At 36.1% G+C, this 20,979-nt stretch overlaps 1 protein-coding gene across 1 annotated transcript; it reads left to right on the top strand.

The window, feature by feature from the left end:
- Nucleotides 1–3,289: 3,289 nt before the first annotated feature.
- Nucleotides 3,290–20,761, top strand: LOC129939983 (probable serine/threonine-protein kinase mps1). Its single transcript, XM_056048194.1, has 9 exons — nucleotides 3,290–3,549; nucleotides 3,624–3,686; nucleotides 3,758–3,826; nucleotides 3,886–4,747; nucleotides 13,295–13,401; nucleotides 13,457–13,617; nucleotides 13,678–13,892; nucleotides 20,310–20,486; nucleotides 20,544–20,761. Exons 1-9 carry the CDS (start codon nucleotides 3,470–3,472, stop codon nucleotides 20,652–20,654), a joined length of 1,845 nt encoding a protein of 614 aa, XP_055904169.1. The 5' UTR covers nucleotides 3,290–3,469; the 3' UTR covers nucleotides 20,655–20,761.
- Nucleotides 20,762–20,979: the final 218 nt, after the last annotated feature.

The following is a 20,979-nucleotide window of genomic DNA, read 5'->3' as shown; positions in this document are numbered from 1 at the left end:
TGTTTTTTTTCAACTTTGAATTGCTACTAGTTTTTGACAGGTTTTATTTAAAACTTGTAGTCTACCAAAAATGTATGGGAAAACTTGATTTTCGATGTAGGTTTTCGGCCAAAGCCGAACATTTCGCGAAAACCGGGCTCTGGACTTGGTTTGAAAAGCCTATAAGGGAGCTTCATGATAACCCAAAAGTGCTTTAGTTTTGCGAACGTAAGTAAAAATTTTAAGACTTTTTTGTACAATTTCAATATTGCGTGCATCGCTTCTGATGATTCTGATGATTGTGTAAATGGATTAGTCTTATTTTGAACACCAAGTAATTTTTACTACAGCTGTGAACTTGGTACTTGTAAGAAAGTCACTTTTAACAGGATTCCAAATCAAAATAAATTAGCTGGCGAAAACAGCTAAGCAGGGCATTTTGACTTACAACTCTTAACCATTATGGCTGAAACACAAACACGCTTTAGCTTCGGCTTCGCCAGACGTTTACGAGGTCAGTCATAGGAATTCAATCATTGACATACTATACATGGACTGCTAGTGGTGTGAATTTTCCATACAAAATTTGAATAAAAATGGTTCTACTTCAAATTAGCTACAGTAGTACTTCCAGGCACAGCGGCAAAAAAAGTTATGAAATATTTAGCGACATCTGTTTGTATTTATTTGAGAAAAGCTTTTTCTAACATAGAAAGTATTGATTTTAGTATAATTTGTTGAAGAGAAATGTATGTTATTGAAAAATTTTGACAGTTCGTGCAAAATGAAGCAGAAGCAGGCTGTGCGCTGTGACTGTGGGTATTAAATGTTTTGTCCGTAAAAAGTGGAACCATCGTGAAGTTGGCTACTAGCAGTCCATGTTTAGTATGTCAATGAATTCAATGCATGCTATCACAATGATGTTTTGACTTCACGTTTATTTGACAATCGTAAGGAAAAGAACGTAATGTTACGTAATTTGACTCTAAAAGGAAGCTCTAGTTTTCAAAATCCATCTTTTTACTGCACGCAAAATCAAAACAAACTTTTGAGAAAAAATAACAGCCGCTAATGTCAGAAGTGCCATTTTAGACATGTCATTCAAAGCAACCTCTAAGCAGGCCCATCGTAACGCGGACGAAGCTGAAGCGTGAAGACCTTTGGCATGACACTATGACAGTCCTACGCACTATATAGGCTTGTTCCTAAGTTTTTTTTTTGTTAGAAATGTCTAGCCTGTCAAATTTTGAAGAGAACGATTTCTTGGTAAAAATTGTCTGGCACTTTTTTATTTACTTACCACACTATGACATTTGACAGTACAGTAATTTCTGCCCAAAGATATTTTGTCATTAGACTTTGTCAGGAGTGGAAATTATCTTACTCTCTCGTGAGAAGAAAGCCATCTGCCCAAAACTACCAAATTTGTTTAGTTTGGAAGAGTATTCGGGTAAAAATTGTTGTTCACCTTTAGAAACAGACCTGATATTACGTTATGGGTACTATTCCCATTGTAATATTGAAATTGTCAACTGTCAACTACAGCTTATAAAAGATAGCTTTTAGATGGCAAGATAGATTGTGTAAACAGACTACTTTGCTGGGTGATTACATGCACGCGACAGAGCCGAGTCTTTCCACACATCAGTCGATTTTAGATCGGATCGGGTCCATTTGGCTTTATCGTGTATGGCTAGCTTAAACCATTCGAATAACATTTCAACAACTCATTTTCTTAACAACCTTGACTTTCTTAACCACTTTTAAATGTGGTTACAAAATATTCCATAATTAACTGGCACATATTGAGCAAGTAAGGGACTTAGGTTTACAGTTATAGAGATCCGATCAGCACCGCTTTTTTCTGACAGTTGGCGTTTTTCTTTTATTTAGCTCAAAACACATTGATTTATTGTTTGTTGATGTCTGATGAGGCCCTTTTTGACCTAAACGGCAATTTAAACAAGAAAAATTTCCGTATTTGGAGTGAATGAAGTCAAGAAATTATGCATGAGACGGCGCGCAGTTTTATTAATGTTTATTGTCTAGCCATACCTCTTTGAATAAAACGGTAGTAAAGGGAACCGTTATTTAAAAATGTTGAACGAGTTTTTTTTGCCCAGAACTGTGCCAAATACGTATCACATTGTATTATTTCGTAGTATTTCGTTCCAGGAAGATGGGGCAACTGCAAATATTGCCAGACCAGTTATGGCGAAGCTCCAACGAAAATTTTAAATTGATCAGGTGGTTTATCAACTTTAAAAACAATTTACTATTTAAAATAAATTTTAATTTTCTATCCAATACAAATACACTCATTACAAAAAATATAAACGCAAATAAGAGAAAATCTAGATACTAATTCATGTATAAAACCTCCTTATAAGTGATTCCACCTCTTTAGCTATGCTTGCTCTATTGCAGTTTTAGCGGAAAAGTTATAATCAATTTTCGAGCGCCATCTGTTCTTTCAAAAGGCTTTTTTTATCAAAGAAACTAAGGACTTGATATAAACTTTGAAAAGATATCCAAAATACAAAAACTAAGTTCAATAATTTCTCCATTTCAAATAGAATAATATTTAAAAATTTAGTTGTAGACTTAAGCATTATTCACATCATAGAGGAAATATATGTCGCGCTCATGTGAATGCTGCCTTAGTGCCCTACAAATATTTGTTTCTTGCCCTAGAGGGGCGACTTTCCATTACCGCAACACGAATTTTCTTCCGATTTTTTTCACATCTAGGTAGAACATGTTTTAAATATTAAGGCGAGGGAAAAACTTTGACTCATAGAAAAAAAATATTTTCTTTTTTCGGACTTAACCCTACTTTTTTTCTATTCCATTTTTTGAGCCTAAAACAAGCATTTTTAATTGATAGCTCGGTGCACTAACAGCTAGGCATGCAACACCCCTGCTTGGGCTCACCATAGGATTTGGGGTGGGTGTGAGTTTGAGTATATGCAAAGTACTTTTTGCATTTGAGTACTAAAATTAAATAAATCCCCCCCCCAAAAAAAAACAAGTATGGCAACGCTGGACAAAAAACAGGAAAGAAATGTCAAAATCAACCATTTTTGCTTGTTTTGTATATAAAAAAGTGAGCTTTGAAAATTAACTAAAAATAGAAATAAATGTTTCCTCGCTCTAAAACTGATATAAAGAAAGGTTTTTATTTTTAAATAAATGTATTTACAATTAGCGATGCATACATGTTTTGAAATTCAGTTGTATAAATTCGCTTAATTGTTCTGCTGTAAATTTTGACAGATTATTCACAACTAGATGTCGTCTGCATCACCTAAAATTCAAACCACTAACAAATTCACGATCCTTGTTAGAAGAAGAAGTCAAAAACTTTCTGTTAAACTGTAAATGTCAAATCAAAAGATTATTTAAAAAGTTGTTTTGTTTATTAATTTCATAGAAAATTCAACTAATTTATCAAACAAAAATATTATTGTAAAAGTTGCCTTATTAATCAATGGCCTTTCTACCAAGACGTGTCAAAGATATTCCGCCTTTAGAACCAGATTCAGAAGATGATAGAACTCCTCAAAAAGGGTAACTTCTAAGTTGAAATTAAGAAGAAGAAATAATCAGAAAAATTTATTGTTTTTTTAACAAAATTTTTATAGAAAAAATGTTAACAAAAATATAAATGAATTACACAGTGGTGAATCGTTCAAACAGCGAAACATGTAAGTTCCCAATTGTGTTTATAAACTACATCATGGGTTACAAATTGCAAAACCTTGTGTGTTCATTGTAGACCTAAAAGAGTTTCGGAGTTGCCGCCCCTAGAACCCGATTCCGATGAAGATGAGTGCAAAAATGATAGGTAATCGAATGAATTGCTAGTTCAAAAATTGCAAAGTAAACTTACGTTTACCCAAAAAGGTTCAACTGTGCCATTCTCAATGACTCAATTATGAGTCCCGCCATTAGCGATAATGATGACAATTCGCCCAAGAAGAGCCAAAATCCTACGGATGTCGTTTCCAACCAGCAGCCAGCAGATGATTCTTTCCTGTCGATGTTTGATAAAATGAAACTTAACGTTGATACGTTGCCTTCGAAGAAGACCGAAGATGTTGTTCTCCCCGCTGCTCAGATCCATCCACAGAGCCATCAGAAACTACCTCTGAAACCAATCCAAGAACACCAAATTCCTACAAAAGTTTCAGGTCTTTCCATAATTATTTCACAACCCCCAACACAACCACCAACAGCAGCAGCTAAAGAAGTAGGAGTGGGAGTTGAAATTGAAACTCCTCTTAAGCAGCCCGATAATCAATTTGCTACGCCTCAAATTCGGTCATGGTCAGTTGCCAGACGTCCAAAAGATCTCTGTTCAACATCTCGCAAAGAACGCACAGCTATTGCCAATGAATTTCGATCACAGAAGGTACTCTTCCAGACTCCCATGGCTGTGGCGCGAGCTCCACATCTAGCTAACAACAGTATTACACTGTCGCTGTGTGATACTATGAATGAGAGTGGAACACCTGGAACAGCCGAAAATCAATCTAAATCCAAGTCTCCCCAAGTTAGGAGTGAGGCCGAAATAAAATCGAAAAAATCTTTGGCCTTTAGTGAGCAAGAAGCCGAATTGAAAAACACTGAAGCAGTTAAATCGAAGGAGAATATTATTATGATCAATGGATCGGAGTACGAGATCAGGAAGAAACTTGGCTGTGGTGGATCTAGCAGCGTTTATTTGGCACAGCGCAAGGACTCCGGAAAAGACTGTGCTCTGAAAGTAAGTTAAATACTTTATGCTATATTTTTATAGTAGATCATTAGAGTTGAGTTAGATTATCAAATAAGGCCATATTTGGATTTCTAATCAGGGGCTCAGGATGAGATGTGCTAATCGAAATTTGATCAACGAGTTCATACTATCGCTCAGTCGATTTTTCTGGGTGTCAAATTTACGTGTTGGACTAACATGTTTTTCAATCTGTATTTGAGTTCATTTTATTTAAGAAATTAAGTAAGTTTGTTTGTTTATAAAAATAGCATCGGCTTAAATTTATCGACGCTACCAGAGAGTGTCCTGAGTCCCTGTTCTTGAGAGCGCAAACGGTCCCTTCTTTTCAAGGTCATGAAAACGGTGATTAATCATCGGCTTAAGAAATATCTGGAAGAAAGGAAGCTTCTTGATGACCGGCAGTATGGCTTTTGTAGCAATAGGTCCACAAATGATTTCATAGTTTATCTCAACGAAAAGAGGAACAAATCTTTACATCGTTTTGGAGAAAGTAAGATTATTGCATTTGATATTTCAAAGGCATTTGATAGTCTCTGGCACCAAACTCTCTTATCGAAAATGCGTGCTTTTAGAATTGATGAATCTCATCTTCGTTGGATTAGAAATTACCTTTCTAACCGTTCAATACAAGTTGTATTGGATGGTTTCAAGTCTGAAATTCATAAAATAAATTCTGGTGTTCCCAAGGGCTCCGTTTTGACTCGGACTCTCTTCCTCATATTCATAAACGATCTCTTGTCTGCCACTTTTGACGACAGTACCCTCAGCTTTTCATATTCGTTTCTAGATTCGCATCCTTATCCTTCGTGTGTGTAACTTTAACGGCAACGTATGATAAGCTTATTAAATTCCGATATCGACAGCATTTCCAATGGGGGGATCAAGAACCGTGTAGAATTTAACAAAAACTCAATGTTGTCTCAATGCACTCCTTATGCCGCTATCTATGAGCGGAACGTGAATCCAGAAAATTAATCAACTTTCTGTACTCGTTAGTGTATCACAAATCACTTCTTACGGAATGATCACATATTCGATATTGCCAAAAATGGTGGTAGGAGTTGTCAGTGAAAGCTCGAGTGGTGAGGTTCATGTCCTCTCGCCGTGTTCTGCGTTTTGCATTAATTTTTGTCTTGTCTCCCGTCCCCGTCCCCGTCGTAGTTCCGTAATTTAATTTATTTAAAAAAACTCAAATAGAATCAAAACAAAACAAAAAAATTGTGTTAGTGATAAAAAATATAATCAATAAAACTAAAAATACTGATAAAAAAAAACAGTGAAAACAACAGCAATATATAGAAAAAAAGCAACACAAAGGGAAAGTACCTACCAGAACACAGTAAGTGCATTCCCTTCACTCTTTCTTTCATTTTTTTTGTACAGTTGAGTGGCTCAGCAGGTGGATGCATTGGGCTAACTTTTTGAAAGCTCGCTCAATGGTGTGTATGTGTTGGTTCATTCAATAAGACATGGATTATAGATTGTCAGGGTCCGGACCAATTCAATGTCACTACTTAAGGCATAACACTGGTAGTGAGGTTGTATTGTAAAGGCCTTTAAATAATTTTATACAGTAATATACTTAGAAGTCCGTTTGTTTTGATTTAATAATTTTTTTATATTGCGATGACTGGTAATTTTAGAGTAGATTATAGTTATGTTCGTGGGCTGAGATCGAATTTTCTGTCTGTATACATCCACATTAATTCTAACACACCAGCTGTTTTGGCATTGAGCGAAACCCAAGTAGGTGAAGATTCCGATCCTGCTGAATTTTTCATTCATGGGTATTGCTTGGTGCCATTATTCTTCCACACCATGGTCTCGCCATATATATTAGGAATGATGTTGCATATCAACTTTTACCACAATACGGTCATTGTACCAACTCACTTTTTAATTTCAAGTGGTTAAAACTTTCCGTGAATAAGCACATCATTCTCTATTGTTTTCTTTATCGGAGCCCAAATCTGGACAGAGTTTCAACTTCTCAGGAGTTTGATGCTCTGTCTGACTCCATACAAATATTTGTCTCCATGTATCCTCACACTGTAATCGTTATTATGGGCGATTTAAACAACTCCCGAAGGAATGTGTGCTGAGATTTTTGCTAAGTTTAACCATCTTACTCAGCTGTAAATGAGCCTACTCGTATATCAGACGTTAACGGCCGAGCAGAAAATACACTTGACTTGTTTCTTACTTCTGATCCTGATAAGTACACAATCAGTGTGCCTCTAGGCACATCAGACCATAGTGTCATATCTGCTAATTTCTCGTGTCAAACAAATCCAGTTAAAGAAATAGCTCCAAAGAGAACCGTTTGGCAGTACGAGAAAGCCAACTGGGACGGTCTCAATAATTTCTTCAGCATCTTTAACTGGTCGCTATGCTTCCTCGGTAGCGACGTATGTAGACTCCAGTGCAGATATAATTTCTAGTATGATTCATCTGGAAATGAAAACGTTTATCCCGAATAGTTTTAAACGTATTAAACCCAAGGTTAAATCATGGTTCGATTCGAACTGCAAAGAGGTTATCAAGGTGAAAGAGGTGAGCTTCCGGTGTTTTAAAGCCAACCAAACTGAGACTGGACGAAGGTTCAAATTTTTACATGACCACAAATTACGACGAAAAATACTGCAATGTCCCAAAGGCAGTAAGAATTTTTGGTCATTTGTAAAAACCATTAAGAATTCTTCCTCTTCCTGGACTCCTACGCTTGTTGTCAATGACACTCCTTTAGTTAGCTCTATTGATAAAGCCAACTTATTTGCAAGGCAGTTCGCCGAAAATTCCACCTTACCAGATAGTGTCATGGCTCACCCAGTTTTTGCACGCGTAAATGATTCTATGGGACCAGTCTTTTTTCGTACTCGAACTGTGGCGAGAGTTCTTAAAGATCTTAACATTCATAAATCCGCTAGCCCAGATGGTATCCCCGCTGTTATTCTGAAGAGGTGATCTTCCACGCTAGCAAAACCACTGCGTAAGCTTTCCTCATCTATCATATTCTTCTGAGATCGTTCCGAGTAGTTGGAAAACTGCATTTGTTCAGCCAATCCCAAAAAAGGTGAATCTTCTTCTCCCACAAATTACCGACCGATAGCACTAACGTCCCTTCTTCTAAGGTCATGGAAACGCTGATTAACTATCAGAATTATCAGCTTAAGAAATATCTTGTGGAACGGAAGCTTCTTAATGACCGGCTAAACGGCAATAGGTCCACTGGTGATCTCATGGTTCATCTCACCGAACAGTGGAACAAATCTTTACATCGTTTTGGAGAAAGTAAGATTATTGCACTTGATATTTTCCCTCTTATCGAAAATGCGTGCTTTCGGTATCGACGAATCTCTTCTTCGTTGGATTAGAAAGTTTCTTTTCGCTGACGATAGCACTCTCAGCTTTTCATCTTCGTTTCCAGACTCACAACCCTCCTCTTCGGATGTGGAACTGCAACGGAAAAATATGATTAGCTCATTTAATTCCGACCTACACAGCATTGTATAATGGGGAATAAGAAATCGTGTGGAAATTAATGCTTCGAAAACGCAATGCTGTCTTGGATCGTTAAAGCGAGATAAACCCTATTTGCCACTATCGATGAGTGGCACTTGCATCAACGAAACGGAAAGTCTTGACATCCTCGGTATGTGCATCAGCAACCACCTTTTGTGGAGTGATCACATACGCGATGTTGTCAAAAATGCCTCAAGATGTCTAGGTTTTTTGAGATGGTGCAAGAAATTGTTCTCTCCGTCTGATCTGGCTACAATCTACAAAACCTATATACATACGTCCGAAACTTGAATATAACTCTCATCTTTGGGCTGGTGCGCCAGTAACTTATTTAAGCCTCTTGGACAGTGTTCAAAGAAGAGCTTTTAAAACGATGATCGACTCGAACATCGATGCATGGTTTCTTACCTCACCCTTTTTTAAGGTTATTTGAACGGACTATGCTCTAGTGAAATAGACAGTTGCATTCCCCCCCTTAAACAATTTAACCGTAATACCCGCGCTTGTAGGAATGATCATCAGTTTACCTTCGAGCCCAACTTCGGCCGTACTATGAAGTACAGAGATTCTTTTTTAGCCGTACTACTCGAATGTGGAACGCCTTGCCACGCTCTATCTTTCCATCATTTAATATTCATAAATTTAAAACCAATGTACACCGACACCTCCTATCCAACCCTTCCCTCTTTTCCTAATGCTCACACTATGTCTTTGTCATATTAAAGGTATACAAAACCGTTTTAGTGTTCGCTAATTGTGAAAAAAAAGTAGCTTGGGATTTCTCCGATGATGGAGCAAGAAATTGTTTACCCCTTCTGATCTGGCTGTAATTTACAAAGCTTTCATTCGTCCAAAACGTGAATATAACTCGCATATTTGGGCAGGTGGCCCTAAAACAGGTTTTAGTATTTTGGACAGGATCCAAAAAAGAGCTTTGAAAATGATAGACGTCACTTGAACACAGCCCGAATGTTTCATGCCTTTCGTTGTTCTACCGATATTTTAATAAACAGTCCTCTATCGAATTAGCCAGTTGAATTCCATCCCTCAAATAATACTCGTACTTCTAAGAATGGACATCACTTTAACCTTGAGCTCAATTTCGGACGTACTGTCGAGTATAGTGATTCTTTTTTCTAACCACACATCGAGAATGTAGAGTGCTTTATCCCACTCTGTTTTTCCCTACCATTTTGATATTCACAACTTTAAGACCAATGTGCATCGGTATCTCCTCTTTAATCCTTCCCTATTTTCCTAAAGCTTGCACTGCGTTCAAACTCTAAACATGTTAAGGGTATTAATAACCCATTGAGTGCCCGTTAATTATCAAAAAAAAAAAACTTTAAACTGGCTTTACTTTTCTGAGCGCCTCAGCACATTCCTTTTTAAATCTAGGGTTGTTGCTTTTGAATTTACAACTTTTTAAAAAGCATGACAATATTGTCCCTTCAGTTTTTCAGGAAAAAAGTCATGTCAAATCCGAATCCGATCAAATATTTCCCAAGACGATAACTTTTCTTCGGTTTTCAAAAGTAATAAAGCTCAATCACTGAAGTCAAGTTTTAATACTGATTACTTATCATCTCAATCTTCGAATATTGAAACACCCATTTTAAAAATAGAACTCTAAAGCTGCCATTCCAAATTAAAAGGCAAAACTCCCAGTAGAGATCGGATTTTCTACCCGGTGCTGAAAAACCTCCCAACAATAGTTAAATCCAGACTTATACAATTGTGCAACAACATCCTTGATACAGGTATTATTCCACGAAGCTTTAAGTTAGCAACCATACTGCCTCTACCAAAGCCAACAAAATTAAATAGGAGTGTTAACGAGTACCGTCCAATATCACTTATTGCCTGTATGTACTTCAAAACTGTTAAACAAAATTGTAGCAAAAAGACTGCTTTGGTGTCTAGAATCAAAAAACCTATTAAGCTCCAATCAAGCCGCTTTCAAAGCCAACAAAGGTTGTGAGGACGCCCTCCTACACATCGGTGACAAAAGCTCTATCGGCGCAAAACCATGTGACTATTTCGTCACTTGACTTCGAAAAGGCTTTCGATAGAATTGGTATTCATCATGTCTTAAAAAAAATTAAAATAATAAAGCCTGAGGTATAGGCCTTAAAATATTTCATTATTTTAAATCTTTTCTGACAAATAGAAAAATTTGTGTCAAAACAAACAACTGCTTTTCTAATCATTACTCTTTTCCGAATTACATACAAAATGTAAAGGCGTTAAGTATTTTAGGTTATATAGAATAGCGATAAATAAAATTTTCAAAACCATTGTATTGAATTAAAAAAAAGCCTAGCTGCTAGAGCTTATATCGTTTATCAACTAACAAATCGGATGCTCATTTAAACACTCTATGTTACGTTGCAAGATCTCTGATACCAAGTAAGATTGAAGTAAGATTGAATATGGTATTCTTATCTATGGAAACTTTCCTAAAACAAGATGCGTAAACACTTTTCCCACCAGTCCTATAATAATAGTATGGCTGAAACTGGACTTCCTTAAGTTGATGAACGCATTCTTGAAAGCAGAGAAAAGCTCTACGTAAAACTCTCATTTATACAAGCCTCTATAATTAATGGTCTGTAGTAACCGTGGCATACTGATTAGTGTGTTGGACTGTCAAATGGACGCTTACAGAAACGCGACTATTGACGCAGTACGTATGCACAAGAATGGCTTATTTACAAGACTCAAAAACTTGTACAGACGACTTACAGACCCACACGACTTGGAGGTTAGGACACTGAAGTCGTCAATAAAAAATGTCAATCTGTTGATTAAGGAGAACTACAGGTTATCAAATAACAAGTATTGGGACCGCAAGATCCGGCAGTTAATTCCAGTGACCCTAGTATGTTCCCTAAAATTAACAAGATCTTCAGGAAAAAGAAAGATAATGACCTTCCGTGTCTGAAAATCCAAAGAACTGAACGTACAGGGACGTACTCAGGACGATCTGAGAACCGCGGTTTCATGCGGTTCAATGACGATTTCTTGGCACATGCCATAATCACCGAGCAAGCGGAAGCAAGTCCTTGTTATTGATGATTAATAGGGTTCTGACTAAGTGGGCTGCGGACAACAAAATAATTCCGGATAACAGGTGCTGTTCTGGTTGATTTGGAAAAGGCCTTTGACACCGTATGGTTAGAGGGTCTCTACCTAAAACTGAGCAGGCTTGGCATAAGCAAGCCCTTGTTGTATATACTTAATGATATGCTTAACGGTAGAAAGTTTGTTGTCAAAAGTGGCCATGTAACTTCTTACACAACATTCTTAATTAAAAATGGTCTTCACCAGGGAGCGGTGAATTCGCCGATTCTCTTCAGCATTTACACCAGCGATCTGATAGGTAGTCTTACAAAGGCAATTGCGTACGCCGACGTTATTAGAATTCTCTTGCAGCGTGATTTCGAAAAGATTCAGCGATATTGCAACGATTGGAAACTAAAAATAAATGTCCAGCAGTCGGAGACAATTCTGTTCCGGACTCCGTTGGCTAAGGCCACGAGGGATACGTGCGAGAATTGGCGCAAGATGGTCATCGTTGATCTTCACGGACAGCTTTTAGTGAGGAAAAGTGTAGTGAAGTATCTCGGTATCTGGTTAGATCAGTATTTATATTTCGACAGACATATAAATACTGCACTCTGCACTGACCAGGGCCAGAGGAAGCTTCGAAACGACTGTTTTACAGCAATCGGCTTGACCCAAGAGTGAAGGTAATTTGCTACATGGCCCTCATACGGCCGATGATCGTTTATGGTTGTCCTGTGTGGTTCAACGTTGCCCCTTCCCAGATGGAGAAGTTTCGGGTGTTCGAGCGGCAGTGTGCATTAGTATTCCAACGAGGTCCTATACAACGGTGCTCGAATCAAGAGAATTGACAATTTCGTGATAAAACTCGTTCGAGGTCACATTGCAAGAGCTATGTCTTCGACCAACAATTTAATTTTCGGGCGAGTATTTTAAAAGTGCACGCTTGAGCGGCTTCCTTCCACCAGAGGCGTTCCTCTTCTTAGATAGATGCGGCGTGATACAGAATAGATTGGCAGTTCCGCTAATCTACCACGTCAGACGAAGAACCGTGGATAGGAGACTCCTGTGCAATCGGTACGTCATGGCACAAGGCGGAGCAGAGCTCCTTCGGTTCAGTAGGGCTGTGTTCAAACGGAACCGAACTGATAGGATCAGATAGCATAACCAGTTTTGGTTTCTTCAATCGGCACTTGATAGTGGGTAGTCGGGATGGGGTTTTAAGCCTTTTAAGTAGAATAGGCATGGTGGCAAAAACGCACGAAGACCTTTGACAATTCCATCAAGATTTGTCAGTAAGTTGCATAAATTATTAATTAGTAATTAATTTTTTTTAATTTGGTTGTTCTAGTTCTAAGTAGTTTATAGTTAGAATATGTAGTTTAAGTTAGTTTTAAGTCTTATTTAACGACCTAATTTTAAGTAGTTTTAAGTAAAAATAAAAAATGATATTGATATTAGTGTTTTTTTTTTCTAATGAATAAAAAAAATAAATAAAACGAATGACAGTAAAATAGATCTTAGCGCCGAAAGGCATTAGTGTTAAGTGTTATAGTTTAACTTACAGTGTCCGTATGGTTTAAGATGAAGTAATAAAAATAAAATAAAAAGAAGAAAGTACGCTGTCATGCGAGAGGTCTTGGGTTCGATCCCTGGCTGTGGCACTTAAAGTTTTTTTCACAGGTACTGCCTCTTGTGAGGAATTGACAAATTCTCCAAGAGTAATTCTTGTCATGAAAAGTGCTTTCTCAAATTAACCATTGGGATTCACATATAAACTTTAGGTCCCCAACATCCCTGCATCTCAGACATATGCATTAACATGCTTATTTATGCATTAACATGCAATTCTTAATTTTATGTTAATAAAAAATAATAGAAATAATAATATTTTACGTATTACATGAAAACAATTAAACAATTTCCCAATTTTTTTTTTTATTGTAGATAGTTGATTTACGAGGAGACGCTGCAGTGGTCGAAGGCTACTTAAACGAAACAAAACTATTAGCAAAACTTCAGGGAAATATCTGTGTGGTATCGTTATACGAATAGTGAGTACGAAATTTGCATGCATTATTTCATCTTTCAAAAGTTTTAACTTCCCAGTGAACTTCTTGCCAAAGAATCCAAATTATACATGGTTATGGAAAAAGGAGATTCCGATTTGCATAAAATTCTTTCATCCTACAAAACTAACTTACCTCTCTACGTATTGATGAACTTTTGGTATCAGATGTTACAATCAGTTTCTTATATTCATCAAAATGGTACAAAATAAAAAGAGATGGTTTTTATTTTTATGTAATAAAACATCGTTTAATTTGTAGGTGTTATACACTCAGATCTCAAGCCAGCGAATTTCTTGATGGTTCACGGAAGACTGAAGCTGATAGATTTTGGAATAGCGAGTAATATTGCCATTGATTCAACAAGTATTATTAAATTCTCACAAGCGGGCACGTTTAATTATATAAGTCCGGAAGCCTTGATTGATACATCGACTGGAAATAGCCCGATGGGAAAGAACCAGCCTAAAATAAAGGTAAATTCCGTTTTACAAAATAACGTTTCCCTCATTTTTTTGTTAATAATAATAAGCGACCATAAAAGGTGGTTATTTGTTAAACTTATTATCCCAAGATGCAGTGTGTGGATTGGGAAAAGGAGGTTTCAGTGTGCATTGGTTTTAAATTGCTGAATATGTTTAAAAAAACAGATTGTGGTAAAGTATTCCACATTCGTGTAGTATGGCTACGAACGAATCGCTGCACTTGAAAGTGCGACCAACGTTGGACTCGTAGGTATAGTAATGACAATTTATAAAGGCGCAAATATTGGGGTTGAATTGCTTTCTCTAGAACATGGTCTGTTAAAATAACGTCAAAAGGGGTGAAACAAGAAACTTTTCGGCAGTGTTCATGAAACGTAAATGATTAAACGATGATATCGTCATCAATTAGTTTGAATTTCTACGTTCAATTAAGTTTGGTTTTCAGAAGTAAGTTGCAGAAGCACCAACTCAAAAATGGGTATTATCAAGCTTCAGACTTACATATATAAGTCTTATAAATAAAAGCCGGATCAGAGGGGAACATCGCCGACATTGCGTATGCAATCTCTTAGCGAGAACTGATTGGGGATACACAAATCAAGAATTTTGGGAGTTTTCAATCACCTTGATACAAGTGCCACTCATGTATAGCGCAAAGGTGGTAAATTAGTTTCAACCGATAGAAGGCAGCACGGAGTTTTTTCCCAATTTAAAATGTCGTCTTATTAAGAATTTAATGAACTTATCATACATTTACGTTGAAGATTTACATCCATAGATCAGGGTTGTTAATAGGGTCTGAGGATTAAACATTTAGACAGGATATCATTAATAAAAATAAGAAAGAGCGTTGGCGACAGAGAGAGAGCAAAAATATTTATTTTGAGGTTCTCAGACTTGAACCCATCACTTTATTGAACGGTCCGAAAGGTAATTTTTAGTCCAACAAAAGAGCTATGGTTTATAAATGTAGAAAAACCAGTTACAGTACTGTGCAAAACATTTGCAACTATCACGACCTATCAAAAAAACGAACATTCGTGTATATAAAAGTTGTCCCAATCAAATTATTTGGGTTGCTTTAGACTTTTGTATGTGGCAAATTCTACAAATGCAATGCTTTTACAAAAACAATAATGATTTCAGCTGTGCAAAACATTTCCAACTAGTCGCCATTTCCCTTTTCGTCCCATTTTCATAACAGTTTATCTGATTTATTTTGAGGTTGGTAAGTTTTTACGTGTAGCTTGATTTGTTTAGTTAGTTTAAGACGGGACTTTGATCGATAAAACGTTTTTTTTTAAGACAAATTCTTTTCAAATTAAAAAAAAAGATTTTGTTTTAAAAATAGGGAAACAAATATTCATCGGAAAAAAATAAAAAAAATTGAGTGATTTCAGAAAAGAAGCATCAAAAAAAGAAATTTCAAAGAATTATTCCATTCATAAATCAACTATTTATAGAACCATCATAGAGGAGGAAGGCCTTGAAGCACCACACTAAAAATGATTGAAAAATAACAAATTTCTTCCGAAGGCATCATCCACGCAACATTGAACTTAGGTTATTCATTGACCCATAAACTATCAGACGCCGCGTACTGCATGCCGGAATACGTGGTTTTCAGATATCAAAAGAACCATTTATTTAAAAAAAAATTAATAGCTCGTTTGGTTGTTGCAAAACTCATCTAAATTGAAGCCCCCAAAAATGGAAAGCTGTCTTGTTTTCTGACGAATAAAATTTCAATATGCACGGATCGGGTAGAAAACAACATGTGAGAAACTTAATCCAAAATACACTAACCGGACGGTAAAACATGATGAGCTCATTAAATTCTGATCTTGACAGCATTGTCCAATGGGGAATCAAAAACCGTGTAGAATTTAATGCTTCGAAAACTCAATGCTGTCTACTGTCACAAAAGCGTAACCTTTCCCCTATGCCACTATCCATGAGTGGTACTTGCGTCGAGGAGACCGAACAACTTTCAGTCTTAGGTATGTGCATTACAAACCACTTGTTGTGGAGTGATCACATATTTGACATCGCCAAAAATGCTGCTAAGTGTTTAGGTTTTCTTCGAAGGTGCAAGAAGTTTTTTACTCCTACTGATCTGGCTATAATCTATAAGACCTATATTCGTCCCAAACTCGAGTACAATTCCTATATCTGGGCAGGTGCTCCTATAACCTACTTGAGTCTCCTAGACAGAATTCAAAAGAGAGCTCTAAAGATGATAGGCGACCGTTGTCTAACTGAAGCTTTTGTATCTCTCGAGCACCGTCGTAAGATTTCATGCCTGTCATTATTTTATCGCTACTTTCATAAACAATGCTCTAATGAAATAGCCAGTTGCATTCCTCCCCTCAGACAATTCAACCGTAATACCCGTTCCTCTAGGAATAAGCATCAGTTTACCCTTGAGCCCAATTTCGGACGTACTATAAAGTACAGAGATTCTTTCTTCAGTCACACCACACGAATGTGGAATGCTTTACCAGACTCAATGTTTCCCACTCATTACAATATGCAGACATTCAAAACCAATGTGCATCTGTATCTCCTTTCTAATCCTATCCTTCCTTCTTAATTGCTTGCACTGTGATTAATCATGATAAGGGTATTCATATCCCCTTGAATGCGCGTATAATATAAAAAAAAGGTGGTCCAATTTTGGGCTATTTCTCTGGCCAAGGAATCGGGCCAATTCGACAAGTAGAGGGCTAATTGAAGTCTGAAGACTATGTAGACATCCTTTGTAACACCATTCTGTCTTTTGCCCATTGGAAAATGGACGTTCCAACACGACAATGATCCCAAACATAGTTAAAGTTGTCCACAAAGTGCATTACCTCCAGTAATTTCCCCAGACCCAAATCCAATAGAGAACCTGTAGGAAATTGTGAAGAGAAGAATTGGAAGCAACACTTTTAAGTACAAAAGTGGCCTATTCGTTGGAATTCAGAGGCAGTGGAATGATATTCCAAAAAGGGTTATAAATAACCTTATAGCTTTGATGCCCATAAGATATACAGCCGTTATAAAAAATAAAGGGTACGCAATTAAATATTAATATTTCCTTGCGTTAAAGTTAGAAAATAGTTTAAAATATGGTTGTGCGATCTAAATTGCAAATGTTTTGCACAGCAATTATACCAACTATTTAATTATTTAGTTATTAACTCCCATAGGAAGTTATTGTAATGGGTCCGATTTGTCGAATTGAAAGTTTTGACATTTCAAGACGTTTCAAGGTCCCTAGAGTCGAAAAAAAGATTTTTAGAAAGATTTTTGTTCTCGAAAATTAAATATAAAATAAAATTAAAAATGTTTTCATCTCCAAAACAATTTTTTAAAACGAAAAATAAAGTTTTTAATATATGGTAAAATTTTGAGAAAAATCGAATTGACCTTTTTTTTTTACAAAAAATAAAAACTTAAAAGAAGATTTAACAAAAGTTGATTTTGGACTCAAATATCTTTTCAAAACTTTGAGATATTGGCTTTAAACTACTTTTATCTTTTAAAAAATATTGTTGTCAACATTGAGTAAAATTTTGCGAAAAAAACATATTGACGGTTTTTTACAAAAAATAAAAACCTAAAAAAAAAAACAATACTAAAACTTTTTAAAAATTTACTTTCGACTCAAAAACCTTTTCAACAATTAAAAATACTGTCTTAAAACTTATTAATTATTGTTTTCGATATTCAGTAGTTTTTTTAATAAAAATCCAACAGTCCGTTTTTTCATAAAAAAATAAAATCTACAAATCAATAGTACGCAAATTTGGTAAAAATTGATGTTCGTCAAATTTGTATTTGTTTATATAAGAAATAAAAAATTTTAAGAAATGCTACTTAAATTGGTTTTATTTGATTTGGCAACTTTTTTAACACAACACGAAAACCAACAAACTTTTAAGCAAGACAAATCGGCAGACGGAAAGGGAAGTTATCAGTGTGGGTCGCACCACGCCTCTTTTTTATTTTTCGTTTGAGTAAAGAGTGTTATTTTTTTTCCAACAATTATAACGTAATATCAAAAAATTTTAGAAAACTAAAGAAAGAGTTTTGCTGTTTGATCTTCGAAATAATTTTTTTTAATGAAAAATGTTGGAGGTTCTAAAGGGTGATTTTTTTGAGGTTAGGATTTTCATGCATTAGTATTTGACAGATCAAGCAGGATTTCAGACATGGTGTCAAAGAGAAAGATGCTCAGTATGCTTTGACATTTCATCATGAATAGACTTACTAACGAGCAACGCTTGCAAATCATTGAATTTTATTACCAAAATCAGTGTTCGGTTCGAAATGTGTTTCGCGCTTTACGTCCGATTTATGGTCTACATAATCGACCAAGTGAGCAAACAATTAATGCGATTGTGACCAAGTTTCGCACTCAGTTTACTTTATTGGACATTAAACCAACCACACGAATGCGTACAGTGCGTACAGAAGAGAATATTGCGTCTGTTTCTGAGAGTGTTGCTGAAGACCGTGAAATGTCGATTCGTCGCCGTTCGCAGCAATTGGGTTTGTGCTATTCGACCACATGGAAGATTTTACGCAAAGATCTTGGTGTAAAACCGTATAAAATACAGCTCGTGCAAGAATTGAAGCCGAACGATCTGCCACAACGTCGAATTTTCAGTGAATGGGCCCTAGAAAAGTTGGCAGAAAATCCGCTTTTTTATCGACAAATTTTGTTCAGCGATGAGGCTCATTTCTGGTTGAATGGTTACGTAAATAAGCAAAATTACCGCATTTGGAGTGAAGAGCAACCAGAAGCCGTTCAAGAACTGCCCATGCATCCCGAAAAATGCACTGTTTGGTGTGGTTTGTACGCTGGTGGAATCATTGGACCGTATTTTTTCAAAGATGCTGTTGGACGCAACGTTACGGTGAATGGCGATCGCTATCGTTCAATGCTAACAAACTTTTTGTTGCCAAAAATGGAAGAACTGAACTTGGTTGACATGTGGTTTCAACAAGATGGCGCTACATGCCACACAGCTTGCGATTCTATGGCCATTTTGAGGGAAAACTTCGGAGAACAATTCATCTCAAGGAATGGACCGGTAAGTTGGCCACCAAGATCATGCGATTTGACGCCTTTAGACTATTTTTTGTGGGGCTACGTCAAGTCTAAAGTCTACACAAATAAGCCAGCAACTATTCCAGCTTTGGAAGACAACATTTCCGAAGAAATTCGGGCTATTCCGGCCGAAATGCTCGAAAAAGTTACCCAAAATTAGACTTTCCGAAGGGACCGCCTAAGACGCAGCCGCGGTCAACATTTAAATGAAATTTTCTTCAAAAAGTAAATGTCATGGACCAATCTAACGTTTCAAATAAAGAATCGATGAGATTTTGCAAATTTTATGCGTTTTTTTTTTTAAAAAAGTTCTCAAGCTCTTAAAAAATCACAGTTTAGATGGTGATTATAGATGCTCGAGAGAGGACTTCTCAATTTCCTTCTAAGGCCAAAGAAGCAGCGATTTGCGAAAGTTATTCTTCGTTTGATTTCAGCGCTGGTGTCGTTGTCTGTGTTAATAGCGGTGCCTAGGTAGACAAAGTCCTAAGCTACCACAAAAATATAGCTGTCCATGTGACGTTTTGTCCAAAACGTCGTTGTTCAATGTCCTTTTTTGATGACAGCCAAGTTGCAGTTCGAAAATCACTTATTCGACCACAAAACAAGGTGAGTGGGCCAAACGCATAGAGACTTAACGGAAGAAGACTTGAGCAAAGCTTTATTAAGTGATAAATATAAACTCGTGTATTTGGCACAAAATGGAGGGTTTTCTTCAGTGCTTCCCGACTGTATGGTTCCTTCCGTCAAGCAAGGAATTGGTTATTTAATGGTCTTGGGATGTTTCGCTTTAAGTGAAGTGATATATTTGACTCACGTTGTTAGAAAAAAAGAGATGTACAAGAAAATATTTGAAGATCTTTGGATTAAGATTATTTCAAAGATAGAGAAGACGAAAAATTCTTATAAGTCATGACATGGCCGCACCGGATATTAAACCTATAGGGTTGTGGAAGGAGCTCAATACAAAATTCAATGATCAATACCCTTCATCTAAATCTGCATCACATGGATCAATTAAAAAACTTAAATCAAATTCCTTTAATTTAAAAAAATGGCTTTTTCGACCAAAAATTAGTTTGGGCCATTTTTCATTTTCTTATATAATTTAATATGTTCTAACAACAAAATTTAAAAGGTTTGTCTTTTATTTTGCATTTATAATATTCCTCTTAAATTGTACATGTTCGGCTTGCTTCATTAACACAAATCTTGGTCTCAAAAAGTGTTATTAACATCCTTCGTTCTTTCAATTATGCCATCAGCGATTTAATGAATTATTATTTATAAATTTTCTTTTTAATTTAAAGATTTCAACAAAATCCGATGTCTGGTCTTTAGGCTGTATTCTATATCTTCTTATGTATCAAAAGACACCATTCGGACACATAAAAAATATTTATGCCAAAGTTAATGCCATAACTAGTCCTTCCACGGAAATTCAATATCCAGCGTTACCATCATACTATCCAGTTATGTTAGTGCAGGTAATATTACAAAATTTATTTAATCAAACTTTCTACATAACAGTTTTGTGTCTACAGATGGCAAAGAAGTGCCTCCAACATAATCCAAAACAGAGACCATCGTGCATTGAATTATTGCAATATCCATTCAACATGATAATTCCAATTCAAAATCTTAGTGTTACCTAAATATTTATAAAAATTGATATTTTAATTAAATTTTAATACATATATTTGATAAAGTAGATTTTATGTATGTAAAAAAGTTATAATAAATTTGTATATAAGCACATAGATTATTTTATTATTTTTTTTGTTTTAAATTTCCAACTCAACTCAAAATCAACGCTGAGGAATACCTGAGTTGGCATTGAAGGTATTGGACATAGAACATCTCAACACAACGCTGTATTGGCGGTATTCCAAGTAGGATATCACCCAATGCAGGAAACCCGAAGGCATCTAGATCAATAGACATACTTTACTGAGAAATCGAAGGGTTTGAAGAAGTCTG

Source organism: Eupeodes corollae, chromosome 1 (assembly GCF_945859685.1).
Source record: "Eupeodes corollae chromosome 1, idEupCoro1.1, whole genome shotgun sequence".
NCBI classification, from domain to species: Eukaryota; Metazoa; Arthropoda; class Insecta; order Diptera; family Syrphidae; genus Eupeodes; species Eupeodes corollae.
The sequence above is the reverse complement of the archived record's forward strand: the minus strand, read 5'-3'. Positions and strand labels throughout refer to the sequence as shown.

Coding starts and splice junctions, on each gene's coding strand:
- LOC129939983 (XM_056048194.1), top strand. CDS start 3,470: ATGGCCTTTCTACCAAGACGTGTCAAAGATATTCCGCCTTTAGAACCA. Junction 3,687..3,757: donor TCGTTCAAACAGCGAAACAT/GTAAGTTCCCAA, acceptor TGTTCATTGTAG/ACCTAAAAGAGTTTCGGAGT. Junction 13,402..13,456: donor GTGGTATCGTTATACGAATA/GTGAGTACGAAA, acceptor TTAACTTCCCAG/TGAACTTCTTGCCAAAGAAT.